The sequence below is a fragment of the Melanaphis sacchari genome, unplaced genomic scaffold (assembly GCF_002803265.2).
Source record: "Melanaphis sacchari strain LSU unplaced genomic scaffold, SCAv2.0 Contig43_pilon_pilon, whole genome shotgun sequence".
Lineage (NCBI taxonomy): Eukaryota > Metazoa > Arthropoda > Insecta > Hemiptera > Aphididae > Melanaphis > Melanaphis sacchari.
The window spans coordinates 3,128,050-3,141,504 of record NW_020271284.1 but is presented as its reverse complement, the minus strand read 5'-3'; the positions used below and the strand labels follow the sequence as shown (position 1 = coordinate 3,141,504).

Genomic DNA, 13,455 nt, shown 5'->3' with positions numbered 1-13,455 from the left:
ACTGGATGTTTATGTTAAATAATAATTAAATGAGACAAATTATATTTTTATGTGTGTACTAAGTGTTATAAAATAACTTAAATGTAATATGTATACTTACTGTATAATGTATAGTACCAATCTAGTTTATTTTATGTGAGTTAAACATTATCTATATACCTAATGCTATTTATACTTCCTGTTTAAATGAATAAATAAAGTACGATTTTTTTATTTTAACAAAGATTATTAAATGCGTTAGGTCAAAAAAATATATCTTTAAACAAAACATACTTTATATTTCATTATATTGCATGTGTTACAATGAGTGGGAAATAAACATTATTTCAGTTCTCAGTAAACATCTCAAACTAGAAGAACTCTCTTAAATGTCATGAATAATGGTAACTTTAATAGGGTGTTGTATATTATGCTGAAGTCTGACAACTCTTTATAAGGTTTTATTCATTACAACGGTCATCATTTTTAAAATACTTAGTTGTTTTTGCTATTTCATGTTTTCATGTTTCTTTTTTTTTTTGATAATATACATGAAAAATGATGTGTGGTTTCATGAAGATACATTGTTCGTACCTTTCAAGACAGTAAGATTGGTACTAATTTTATATTACAATATTATTCTGATATTATTTTATGTATTACACTTCTATCGTAATTAATTGATTGTTGGGGAAATTTGCCAATATTAAACGCCATATTTACTGCTTGACCAACACCTGTTGTAAATTAAGCACATTTAAAATTAATTATTATTTTAAAATACAGTAATTAAGAGAATAAGGCTTTCATACTTGATCCGCATGCAACTACACGGTTTGCAAGACCACTTTCAAATGCTTCTTTAGAGTTTACATCTCTGCCAGTCAATAATAAATCCATAGTTTTTGAATAACCTATAGTTTTTAAAAGCCTCTTAAGAAATGGTTTTGATTTAGACATATTTAATTTTCTATCAATTGCCATGACAGCATTCTCTTCTACAATGCGCATATCACACCATAAACACAAATCAAAACCAATATTATAAGCAAATCCAGAAACAGCAGCTATGATTGGCTTTTGACAATGCGATTGTAAAAATTCCTTAAAGAAAAATGAATAATTTCTTTATAAAAAAAAATTGAATTAACTAAATTTTTATTTATTACATCATATATTTGTGGCGCCTTGGAAAATTCATTAGAGTCAATTCCTGCACAGAATGATCCTCCTTCACCATATAAAATACCAATTTTTGATGAAGAATCATTCTCAAAATTTGTAATAGCTTTTCTTAAATCATTTAAAGTTGCCACATTTAATGAATTCTTATCATCTGGTCTATTCAATGATATTAAAGTAATATGTTGGTGTTTGAATGTTTTAACATTTGGATAAATTACATTTTCTGAAATAATAAAATATAATATGACAACTAAATTTCTAATAATTATTATTACAACATAATATTTTTTTTTTTTTAACAATACATGATATATTTAAAAAAAATATAGGAACATCTATCATCTATAGTACTCATAGAATGTTATGGATGTCTCACTAATTGTTGAGAAAAAAAAAAGATAAATATCATATTAAAAACTTTGAATAATGTAAATGTAGAAAATAATCAGTAAACATTGATTCACAGCAAAGTTTATACCATTATTGTGGAAACAATCTAATTTAACCTTTTAGAATGAAAAGATTTACAATATTTACAATTTTATGTTCAAACAAACTGTTGTTTTGAGTACAGAATATAATATAATTCTATATTACACATTTCAAACATTAAATTATATTAATAAAAGTATGAATAAAATATTAATTAAAAATCATACCATTAGATGAAAAAACAGCTCCAGATGAAAACAATTTATTATATTTTGTTGATGTGTCAAATCGAAGGCAGTTCGTACTGTTCGTAGAATGAAGAAATAATTTGAATTGTTTTAAAAAAGCCATGCTTAAAATATTTGAAATGGAAAATCATTATCAGTTAATATTTTGTCAACATTATCAACAGCTGATTAAATCATAGATAATATTATATTATTAATATTATATATATAATGTAAATATTATTGCAATATTTGTGATTAGATAATATAATAAAATTCGCAAAATAACCTATGTTTATACATAATAGGTTGAAGATTCTATTATAGTTATATAGTTTATTAATTTCATTTTTGACTTTTTGAATTAAGTATTTACATTGTTCACGTAGGATACTTGCTCCAGTATAGTTTTGAATTTATTTCTTAATTTTATTTTTATTGCCTAATATATTAATATTGTTATTTTCATGTTGAAAAATGTTCAACCAAATGAATGCCACAATATGTAGTGAATATACAAAGTATTTATGTTCACTTAAAAATTCTTCTGTTTGGTATTAACGTGCAATTTATTGGATTTGAATTAATTTTATTAATCAAATAATCATTTATTATGAAAAAATTTACTTTTTCACTAAATTTACTTCTATTATTTATAACAAGCAATGTTCAAAGTATGTAATGAGCTTTGTATGTTTGTATAAATTAAATATTATTATTAATTTAAATTTATTATTTAGGTACAATCCACAAAAATCTTGCCCATTTTGAAATTTTACATGCTTCAGATTTTTCTCATTCCATAGTAAAACGAGGTATTAATGATAGTCCACATCCATTAAATAAAGTAAAAGAAGTATCATTTACCACATTAGGAAGGTAATATATTTATAATTAAATACGTAAACCTGTAGAATGTACATTGCTTCATTGATTTAATTAAAAGTCTCTCTATGCTATAGTTCATGTCCATCTCCTGATGCTTATAGTTAGAAATATTGATTCAAATTATTTTATAGGGATTTTCGCTTAATTTTAACACCAAAAAAAGGATTATTACATCATCAATTTGAAGCCACAAGTATAGATGCTGAAGGAAACGAAACCCCGGTGGCAGTTGGTATGTTGAAACATTATTATTTATTAACTTGGCAAACATATTTCTCATTAAAAATATAAATAATAAGTTTACAAATAATATCCTAAAATTAAGTATCTATAATAAATTATATTTTTATTTTCTATAATATGAATTGTGATGGTGAAGCATATAATATTTAAAAAAATATTATTCTTTTAATTTTTTCTTTATGATTTAGATCATGACCATTTTTATGATGGTCGGGTATTTGGAGAAAAAAGTTCACATGCTAGTGTACATTTAGATAAAGGTGTTATGACAGCTATTATTGATGTTCCTGGAGAAACTTATCATATTGAAGTATATAAAACAGTTTAATTTACATTAGTAATTTTCAATTTACTATTTTATTTTTATTTTTATTTTAGCCATCTTGGAGGCATATGGTTGATAAAGATAACAAAACAATGGTAACTTATAAGGCATCAGATGTACGATTAAGTTGGGAACATTCAAACCAAAATCAACATAAACCTTGTGCTTATGTAAAAGAAGACGCAGGTTTGTGTTTTAATTGTGTTGATTTTAGATTTGATTAAACTAATAATAAGTTTTCAGAGGTGGAAACTGTAGATGAAGACGACGATAATTTAAATTCCATTACACGTTCTAAACGTGATGCCGATTCTTATGATTATATGATAACACCGACAAGAACTCGTTGTCCATTGCTTTTGGTTGCTGATTATAGATTTTTTAGAGAAATGGGTGGAGGTGATACAAAAACAACTATAAATTATTTAGTAAGGATTTAAATATAAAGTATTTCAATAAATTTAACTAGACTAATTTGATAATTTACTATTTCATAAATAAATTAGTTACTTTTTAATATTGTGTATACTTGGTCTAGACTATCAGTCTTAGTTAACAAACAAATACTTATTGTTTTTAACAGCTTTTATCATTATTTAGAAAATACTCTGGCTTATCTAAACAAAATATATTTTAATTTTATACATATCTAATAATTAGTGAACTTATAATGTATGTATATTTTTTAGATAAGTTTAATTGATCGTGTACACAAAATATATAATGATACTTTATGGTTGGAACGTCAAGAGTCTGATGGATTTCGCGGAATGGGATTTGTTATTAAAAAAATAACAGTACATAGTGATCCAACTAAAGTGCGAAGTTCAGAGGATCATTATAACATGATTCGAGAAAAATGGGATGTTCGATCACTACTTGAGGTATTTTGTTTTATATGATCTAAACAATACACATTACATTTGTGTACAAATTGTCTTTTTATTCACTTTTTATTAGACCACCTTGCTATATTTCTATATTTTTCTTCAATATAACTCTAAGTATTTTTTTACCACCTCAAAACTAGTCAAACTCCTATTTCTTATGCTATATTGAATTTTCTTTACCTACTAATTTTAAGTTTTACTCCTTTCTTATGCTTTATTCATATCTCCAATTATTTCCCAATTTTAACTCCTAAATATTTAATATCTCTAATTCTACTTAGAAAATAAATTCTATCTTAACATTCTTATTTCTATTGTTTATAACTTAATCTTTGAAATTATATAGTAGTAAATATTACAATAAAACATTTAATTTATTATTAAATATACATATTACATATATATTTATATCAATAATTATTAATTTTACAATTAATCAATAATAACAAATAGGAATTTTCTAAATCAAAAGATGTGTCCAAGTATTGTTTAGCACATCTATTTACCCATCAAACATTCAGAACAAAACAATCTTCAGTATTGGGTCTAGCATATATAGCCTCACCTAGAAGTTATGCAATCGGCGGCATATGTAGTCCTGGTGAATATTTCTTGTTTATGACAATTTATTGATGGAAAAAGACTAACTGCACAAAGCACTAATTAATTTCATAAATCCTTAACATACTAATAAAATATTGAATATTATCATTGGTAAAATCTATGTGATCATATATACATTCAACCATATTTACTTTTAATAGTGCGTGGATTATAATGTTATGTCATTATGTTATTATGTTATTGGTGATTAATTAGATAATGGACTAATACAAGGATTCTTATTATTTATTTATTCATAATAATTAATTTTAAGGCTACTTACATAGTTAATTTAGTTACTTGTTCCTTTAGCCTTAACAATATCTTATCCTAGGATGTTTGCTTTTGTATTACTTGCTATAATTAACGGTGTAAATGATATTTTATAATAATTAATATTTAATGACTAATATGAAATATGTAATTATCCAAGTACAATAAAATCATTTTTTTTAGTATTTTAATTTTATATTTGCTTAACTATTAAATTAACAAGTATACTTGGAATTTAATAATTGTTTAAATATGCATCTCTACTTTTGCTTTTTTTAACTCAATATAATAACTTTATTTGTTTTATTAATTAATAGGATAAATTTAATTTCTAAAAAATATAAAAATTATAAATAATCTATTATTTCTTTATATTGCTTTGCTGGTGGCAGGTATTTAGCCGTGAATATAGCCATAAAGACTTCTGCTTGGCCCATCTATTTACTGACTTAAAATTTGAAGGAGGTATTCTAGGACTTGCTTATGTTGGTTCTCCTAGACGTAATTCGGTTGGTGGAATTTGTACACCAGGTGATGGAATAGTTAAAAAAAAAAAAAATATTTTTCAAAAAAATACATATTTATAATTGGATATTTAATGTAACAGAGTATTTTAAAAATGGGTATACATTATACCTTAATTCTGGTCTAAGTTCAAGCCGTAATCATTATGGTCAACGAGTAATTACACGAGAAGCGGATTTAGTTACTGCTCACGAATTTGGTCACAATTGGGGATCTGAACATGATCCAGATATAACTGAATGTAGTCCTACGGCTAGTCAGGGAGGATCTTTTCTTATGTATACATATAGTGTCAGTGGATATGATATTAACAACAAAGTAAGTTTGAATAAAAAAAAAATAATTTTAAATTTTATTACATTTATGTTAAATTTTATTACATTTTTTTCAGAGATTCTCTCCATGCAGTTTACGGTCTATACGCAAAGTATTACAAGCTAAATCAGCACGTTGTTTTTCTGAGCCAGAGGAATCATTTTGTGGTAATCTTAGAGTTGAAGGAAATGAAGAATGTGATGCTGGTCTTTTAGGTACTGAAGATAATGACTCTTGCTGTGATAAAAACTGTAAACTCAGAAGAGCTCAAGGTGCTAGATGCAGGTACTAAAATATAAAATACTGTGTAGTAAAATTTAATTATTGTTTGTCATTTCATTTTGTGATTAATTTTATTTAGTGATAAAAACTCACCATGTTGTCAAAATTGTCAATTTATGGCATCTGGTGTGAAATGCCGTGAAGGGCAATTTGCCACTTGTGAGCAAGAATCTCGTTGTACAGGTACTGGAGCTGAGTGTCCTAAAAGTCCACCTATGCCTGATGGTACTGGCTGCCTCGAAAGGGGTAAATGTCGTTCTGGTAAATGCATACCTTATTGCGAGACACAAGGATTACAAAGTTGTATGTGTGATACTAGTAAGTAAAAATTAATTTATGACTGTTTTTAGATATTCAATTATTAAGATAATATTAATTTAATTCCAATAATGTGATTGTTAATCATAATAGCTTCTTATTTTTAGTATTACAGTCATGCAAACGTTGTTGTCGTATAAATTTAAATGATACATGTTATCCAGTTGATCCACCTGATGTATTACCGGATGGTACGCCATGCATTCAAGGATTTTGTAATAAAGTACTATTGAATTGTTTATTGAATGTATTAGTCAAATAAAAAAATTATGTGATTAATGATTATGCTGGTTTGTAATAGGGTGCATGCGAGAAAACTATTCAAGACGTTGTAGAACGTTTTTGGGATATCATTGAAGAAATCAACATTAACAAGATGCTAAGGTTCTTAAAGGATAACATTGTAGGCACAGTAATTTTGATTACTGGTTTGATATGGGTACCGGCTTCTTGTATAATTAACTGGCTAGATCATAAACGTGCCAAAGAAGTCCGTGAAAGAAGGAAATGGGAAGATCAGGATGATTTCGTCCAAATGTCTAATGATGCAAGACCAAAAAAAATAATTTACATCAAAGTGCCAACTAGTCAAGTGGAAAGTCTAATGACGAACAAATGAGATACTTAAATTAATATTAGCATATATTTATTATTATAAGTCAATAAATTGAATATTTTTTAAGGATCTCTATGAAAAAAACAAAAGAAATAGTTTGTTTAAATTCTATTAAGTTACCTTTCATTATTATTATTTATTTTTTTTTACATTTTAAAACATTATTATAAAAACTTTTGTTTTTTAAACTAGTCACAATTATAATTAAGGTTTATAAAAATAGATAAGAAATTAACAATTAATTTTAATCATTACATAATGGTATTGCAATAAATCAATTTGTTTTATTATTTAAATATGTTTTACTCAATATATGCAATTTAAATTATAGTTAATATATTATTAAAAATTACATAAAATATATATAATATAAATATATATATTCCTATTTAAAATATAAAATTTGATGAAAAAGTAATTACAGACAGAAAAAATCACAATATACTAATTAATACTTAAGTATAATTCATAATTATACTTTTTATCAACAATATAACAGTTTACAGTAATAAGTAAGAAATAAAAGTAAATTAACACAATACATACATGTAGAACAATAATAATAATAATAATAATGGAAATAAAACAATTAATTCAACTGACATAATATATAAAGTATAAAAAAAATGATTTTGAAATATACTAAACAATGTTTAATAGTTTTAACTAAATTATACATAAAATAAAATATTAATTTTAGAATATATAAACTAATAATAACAAAATTATTTCGTATATAATATGATATAAGTATGTTCAAAAAAAAAAAAAAACGACTCTTACCTCTTGACTGAACCATGAACACCAGAGTACTATAGTATTACAATACAGAGGTCAGTAGAGGCAGAGTTGCAGCAATTTGAGAACATAAACTTAAAAAAGGACGGCGCCATGCTCATATTTTTTATCAAAACATTTGGTAAGAACTGTGTATGTTATAAAAATATAAATACCTTTCTCTTATAAACTAACAAATAGTATGCTTGTATAAAATAAATACATTTAAAAATTAAACGCTAACATTCATACATAATTATTTCATTGCATTAGTGAAATTTTAATATGTCCAATTTTAACATGTAAAATTTAAGCTAAAAAATAATATATATCGTATAATATTGTACATTTACATATATTTTGTTAAGTAGATCATGTGTAAAAATATTAAAAAAAAAAAAAAAACTAATAATAATAATACTTCAGTCTGTGTTAAAATAACCTAATTTGATATTATAGCAAAGTTTGGTTTAAACGTCTGTGCTTTTTAACTCGTAGCATATTATATTATATATAGCTGCACTAATAAAATTCTAAAATATTATTTATATACTGAATATGATAATAATAAAGTTATAGAAACTATATTACTTTATAAAAAAAATAGTAAAACATAAATTATTCTATATAGTATATAAACTAAATATTAAAATGGAAAAAAATAAGTTTATATTATCCTTAAGATCATAATGGAAGTAAAAATACACGCATAAAATAGTTTTTAGGTGGGTTACTTGGTTATAGCATAACATATTACATTTTTGATAATAACAACTTTTAAATTATGTCAATTAAAAAAGTTTGAGCCGTAGTTTTTGTCCATTGACAATAGTGAACACACATGTTTAAATAAATGATTAATGTTATTGTAAATTTTAAAAATAATGGTACTTAACTTGGTAAATAAATGTTATTTGAACAAAATATACCAAACATATTTGTCAGGTACAAATTTAACATAAAAATAGAAAAGAAATAAAGAACTCATGCTAGATTTACTTATAAAACTAAATTGCTGTTTGTCTAAAAACTATCTTTTGTTCACTTCTGAATAAATTGAATTGTGATTAATTTCGTTTAAGTCCATTTTTAAACTTTCATAATTTGGATCATTTTCAACATATTCAACATTCATAGTCCTAGTCAAGCTTGCATAGTCTGGTTCAGATGGTTTGTCAATTTTTTTTATCCGAGCATAACCATGATTAGTAGGTCGTAACTCTTCGTAATTAGGATCAACATCCGATGTCTTTTTAGGTTCTACTAATCTGTCATAAATACCTTCATTGTATATAGAAGGCACAATAGAAGATCCTTGTTCGGGCGAATCATTGCGTTTTTTCATAACTTTAGCATACATTTCATCCAAGTATTCTGGAGGTTTAGGTAGAGGTGAATTGGCTGGTCGTTTTTCAGGCTTGGGTGAATTAGAACTCACAGCACTAGATGATGAATCTACAAATACAATTGATATTATAATTTTACATTATTTATATCATAAATATAGATTGATATACTCATAAATTATTAAAAAATTACCCTGTCTGGAATGTGTTTGTTCAGATCCACTAATGTGTGATGTAGAAGCTTTATATGCTTGACCTGTTAAAGCAACTGGTATATTATTTGCACTTGGTATCTGAGCATATGTTTCACTTCCACTAGTATATACATTATTACTTGGGTCAATAATAGCTGCATACATTTCATCTGTATAAATTAAAATATGTATTTATTATAGTATATTTAAATATTGCTATATCACATACCAGAATCATCCGAGACAAAAGCATAATGAGGATCTGATGGTATACTGCCATTCCTAACATTGGACATGATCCTTGATAATGGTTCTCGAACACTGATACTTGTGTATCCTTCTGAAATTTGGTAAAAATGTTAAAGAAAAATATTAAAACAATAAAATTATTCTATTAGTATTCTTACTACTAGAATCATGTGAATCGCCACTGTAATGTCCCTGCCTTGGTTGCACATTTAATGGATGTTCTATAGGTCCTACTGGTGGAGTCATGTAAGGAATGTTAATACTAGCAGCTTCATCACCTGCAATCACACTAGCTGCTGCTATATCTTGATCGGGAGCCCTGTCAGTTACATCCAATTCTATTGACCCATTCAAACTGGCTTTGTCTGATCTATAATGTTAATTTTTAAAATTTTAAAATAATGTATATTTTTGAAATATAATATGGATTTGTCAATAAACAAATATAAATTACCTTTGGGAACCAGGATACTGATTAGTTGTATTATGCATACCGACTTTAGCATAGGGATGTTCTTGTTGTAATTTGTCATATGGGTTTTCTTTGTTCACACAGGCATAGACACATTCACTTTTGGATGCTGTAGTGCCGCTAGAAGGGGACATTGTATTATTGAGATATTTTGAAGAATCTCCTTTGATGCCATTTTTATTTTCTTCAACAGTAGCATATAGCTCGGAGTTGGTATCACCGCCATACCAAACAGCAGTAGCAACAGCATCTGAACCTCTAGGTGTTTCAACAGGTAAATCAGGAAGACTTCTAGTGGCTGAAGATAAAGTTGCACCAGCTGAACTTCTGTTGAAATAGAAATAAAAAAATTAGATATAAATTAAATTATAAATATAATGCCTATTATAAAAACCTTTTGGTACTATTTGTTGGGGATGGACTAGTTGATAAGTTCTTGTTCACTGGTTCTGGTCCAACGTCAGGATTGGTAATTTTTACCATGCCAGCAAGACCAAGCAACTCATTTCTATGTGATACAAGCAAATAAACAAAAATGAACATTCCAAAATAAAATAACAAAATAATTAAATTGCATTACTTTAAAATTTCAATTTTTAATACACTAAAAATAGCATTGAAGCAAACAATAGCAAACATTTTAAGTTAAATTTCATAAGCATGCATTATTTTCAATAATTTTTCAACACATGTTCACTAGACAAATTATATTAAATAATTTTTTTACAGAATGAACATTTCAGATATTAATACAGTTAAAAAAGCTACTTAGCAATATATATTTATAATCTAATCAGAATCGGTTATTCATTACATCTTCACATGACACGCTACTGTAGGTAGTGGAATTGATTATTGAATATATTTTATTGTAGGACAGAGTATAGGTAAATCTAGCTAGATATTAGTTTTTTGTTTTTAACTATAACATTTATAATAAATAATACTTGGTGATTTTTTTTATCAAATAACACTAATTATTTCAATATCTATCAACATTTTTGAAAACATATTTTCAATATTTTTAATCATTATAATTTTTTAATTTTTAACTTTTATTAAAAAGAACATACATTTTAAATTTCATTTTCTGAAACAAAATAGTTTTTGGAGTATTTCAATGTATTTCAATACATAACAATTGAAATGCGGACTAGTATTGTGAGTTATAAGTATTTAAAGTTTAGCTGAGTGTATTAGTAGACCAATGTTTAACGGGTTACCCAGTATCACCCCACTTTGTTTACCTAAGTTATAAAAAATGTTAATAGCAAATATTTACTTATAATAAAATACCTGGTAATATGTAATTAAAATTAAACAGACATTTTTAAAGTATTTTTTCTTTTTATAATACTTTGATGTAACTATACTAAAATAAAATAATGTATAATATACTGTATAGAATATGAATACAGTTTAGCAAGCATATAAATAAAACTTATATTTATTCAGTTATATAAAATGAATTTACCAAGTACACTCAACTTAATTTTATCCATTAATAATGAATTTATTCGAATTGTAATTTGTTATTTTTAATCATATATAAAACCATATTTTGAAATAAGTGCTTATGTGTTTAATGTGCTATTATTTTACAGGTTATTTTATAGGTAAATCCTATATGTGCTTAATATTGTTTTTTATAATGTAAAGAAAGTTCTGTGGTATTACAAACCTCTTTTTCAAATAATAATCAAAAATTTTTATCATAGTAAATTGTTAAACGGATAATTTTTTTTGAAAATTTTGATGAATCTAAATCTAAATGAGTCGTTATTCATTACTGTTACTTATTCAGACCTACTAGGATAATAGTTCCTAAAAATAGGTTTACAAAAATATAAAATTAATGCTATACTAGTACTCAAAATGCAGAAAATTATTTAAATTCTAAGCTGTAAAGAGATTATTATCTTTCCTCTTCTCAACCTTTTACAGCCCTTAAAGAACTTTCTCTGCCTCTTATATATTCTTTTCTACATTTCTCCATCTGTATTTATCTATTTTATCTTCTATTATTGTTTCCTTAGTGAATAATCTTTATTGATTCTATTTGACTAATATTGTCTAAAGAAATTCCTAGGTTTCTTTCAATTTAACTTTCCTACCAGACTTTTTATTAAAAGGCTGTTCAACATGCCCAGCCTACTCAAATTAACTACTAATAAGGGAGGCATTTATACCAAGTTTTTGATAAATTTTTTGGAATTATTAATATTATCTAAGCACTTCTCTTTTATAATAAGATAATTTTTCCTTATTATCTGTGGTGGTTGACCACGTTTTCAAGAAATTTACATGACAAATCAATTACATTATCTGTGGTTATATTGTTTGTCTAGAATAGAAGTGGTTAACTTATAATATGTATTAAAATAAAATTTAGTATCGCTACAAAATATTCCTTAAAATTTAAATAGAATAAAAATATAATTTTGAATTGTATGAACAATCACTAAACATATAATGGATCAATATTGAGCCAATGGTTTCTTTATCAGAATTTAGTGACTCATAGGTAATTAGTCCATACAATTTTATTGAACCATTAAATTTATCAATTTTTCATGCAATTTTGCAATAATATTTGAAAGTATGGTTATTCAGTGAACTTAAAAATTCTAAAAATCAAAATTTTATTAAATTGAAAGTGACTAGTGAGCATGCTAGTTGAATCATTCTGTATAAAATATGTAACAAATATCTACTATAACGTCTTAAATATAGATAAAATATAGTTTATAATGGGTAAATAGAATAAAATAATCATAACTTTAAGCAAAACTATAAAATATGACTCACTTTGGTATTGACTTGTGACATCCACAAATACAAGCAACAATCAGTATAATGGTAGTAAACAATAGTCCACCGGACACAAACCATATTAAGCTATCCTCGAACATCATGATATTATAATATAATTAAATGTCATTTTAATACAAATAGAGCTTAACCTTGAGCGTTTTAAAACATCAAAATTCGGTTTTTGAATTAATTTTGAAAGTAATGTTAGTACGTTTTACATATTTGATAGCGATGGAACATTTGTAAGACTGACACCACATAATTAAATAATAATCACACAATAACATAAACTTCAATTCAATATTAACACGAATAGACAACTTTAACAATTAAATACCAATAATAAATGGAGTAATTGCATTTCGTTATACTTTCCAAATTAAATTTCATGTTAAAAATTGTTTAATGTTTATCAACTATGTTATCAAAATTTTTTTTTTATTACGGTAATCCCCACTCCGTCAAATCGATGTAATTATTAATTCGTATCCACAAGTTGGTG

The 13,455-nt window shown here is 25.4% G+C and overlaps 3 protein-coding genes across 5 annotated transcripts; 1 reads left to right on the top strand and 2 right to left on the bottom strand.

Annotated features, from left to right (window-relative positions):
- Positions 1-270: 270 nt before the first annotated feature.
- LOC112597767 (probable enoyl-CoA hydratase, mitochondrial) lies at positions 271-1,964 on the bottom strand. The gene is made up of 4 exons (XM_025343963.1): positions 1,824-1,964; positions 1,149-1,387; positions 792-1,083; positions 271-716 (listed from the first exon to the last, which is right to left on the bottom strand). The coding sequence occupies exons 1-4, from the start codon at positions 1,945-1,947 to the stop codon at positions 616-618; spliced, it is 756 nt and encodes a 251-aa protein (XP_025199748.1). The 5' UTR covers positions 1,948-1,964; the 3' UTR covers positions 271-615.
- Positions 1,965-2,218: 254 nt separating this feature from the next.
- Positions 2,219-7,178, top strand: LOC112597766 (ADAM 17-like protease). 2 transcript variants are annotated; one of them, XM_025343962.1, is made up of 13 exons: positions 2,219-2,497; positions 2,564-2,702; positions 2,843-2,943; positions 3,143-3,264; positions 3,333-3,465; positions 3,523-3,707; positions 3,969-4,163; positions 5,438-5,576; positions 5,653-5,888; positions 5,962-6,170; positions 6,247-6,485; positions 6,593-6,708; positions 6,787-7,178. In XM_025343962.1, the coding sequence occupies exons 1-13, from the start codon at positions 2,437-2,439 to the stop codon at positions 7,102-7,104; spliced, it is 2,193 nt and encodes a 730-aa protein (XP_025199747.1). In that variant the 5' UTR covers positions 2,219-2,436; the 3' UTR covers positions 7,105-7,178. The 2 variants fall into 2 exon arrangements, with proteins under 2 accessions (XP_025199747.1, XP_025199746.1); XM_025343961.1 differs by lacking the exon at positions 5,438-5,576 and adding an exon at positions 4,623-4,770.
- Positions 7,179-8,824: 1,646 nt separating this feature from the next.
- On the bottom strand, positions 8,825-13,340 carry LOC112597768. 2 transcript variants are annotated; one of them, XM_025343965.1, is made up of 7 exons: positions 12,948-13,338; positions 10,534-10,647; positions 10,122-10,466; positions 9,826-10,037; positions 9,648-9,758; positions 9,418-9,588; positions 8,825-9,333 (listed from the first exon to the last, which is right to left on the bottom strand). In XM_025343965.1, the coding sequence occupies exons 1-7, from the start codon at positions 13,052-13,054 to the stop codon at positions 8,909-8,911; spliced, it is 1,485 nt and encodes a 494-aa protein (XP_025199750.1). In that variant the 5' UTR covers positions 13,055-13,338; the 3' UTR covers positions 8,825-8,908. The 2 variants fall into 2 exon arrangements, with proteins under 2 accessions (XP_025199750.1, XP_025199751.1); XM_025343966.1 differs by lacking the exon at positions 10,534-10,647 and having other exon boundaries at positions 12,948-13,340.
- Between the last annotated feature and the right edge of the window lie 115 nt (positions 13,341-13,455).

Bases quoted from the DNA above. Each gene is read 5' to 3' on its own strand.
- LOC112597766 (XM_025343961.1), top strand. From the start codon at position 2,437: ATGAAAAAATTTACTTTTTCACTAAATTTACTTCTATTATTTATAACA. The intron at 3,265-3,332 runs GTATATAAAACA...TTTTTATTTTAG, and splicing joins GAGAAACTTATCATATTGAA to CCATCTTGGAGGCATATGGT. The intron at 4,164-4,622 runs GTATTTTGTTTT...AATAACAAATAG, and splicing joins ATGTTCGATCACTACTTGAG to GAATTTTCTAAATCAAAAGA.
- LOC112597767 (XM_025343963.1), bottom strand. From the start codon at position 1,947: ATGGCTTTTTTAAAACAATTCAAATTATTTCTTCATTCTACGAACAGT. The intron at 1,388-1,823 runs GTATGATTTTTA...TTATTATTTCAG, and splicing joins AGCTGTTTTTTCATCTAATG to AAAATGTAATTTATCCAAAT. The intron at 1,084-1,148 runs GTAATAAATAAA...TTTTTCTTTAAG, and splicing joins AGGCGCCACAAATATATGAT to GAATTTTTACAATCGCATTG.
- LOC112597768 (XM_025343965.1), bottom strand. From the start codon at position 13,054: ATGATGTTCGAGGATAGCTTAATATGGTTTGTGTCCGGTGGACTATTG. The intron at 9,589-9,647 runs GTATGTGATATA...TAATTTATACAG, and splicing joins TTTTGTCTCGGATGATTCTG to ATGAAATGTATGCAGCTATT. The intron at 9,334-9,417 runs GTAATTTTTTAA...TTGTATTTGTAG, and splicing joins ACAAACACATTCCAGACAGG to ATTCATCATCTAGTGCTGTG.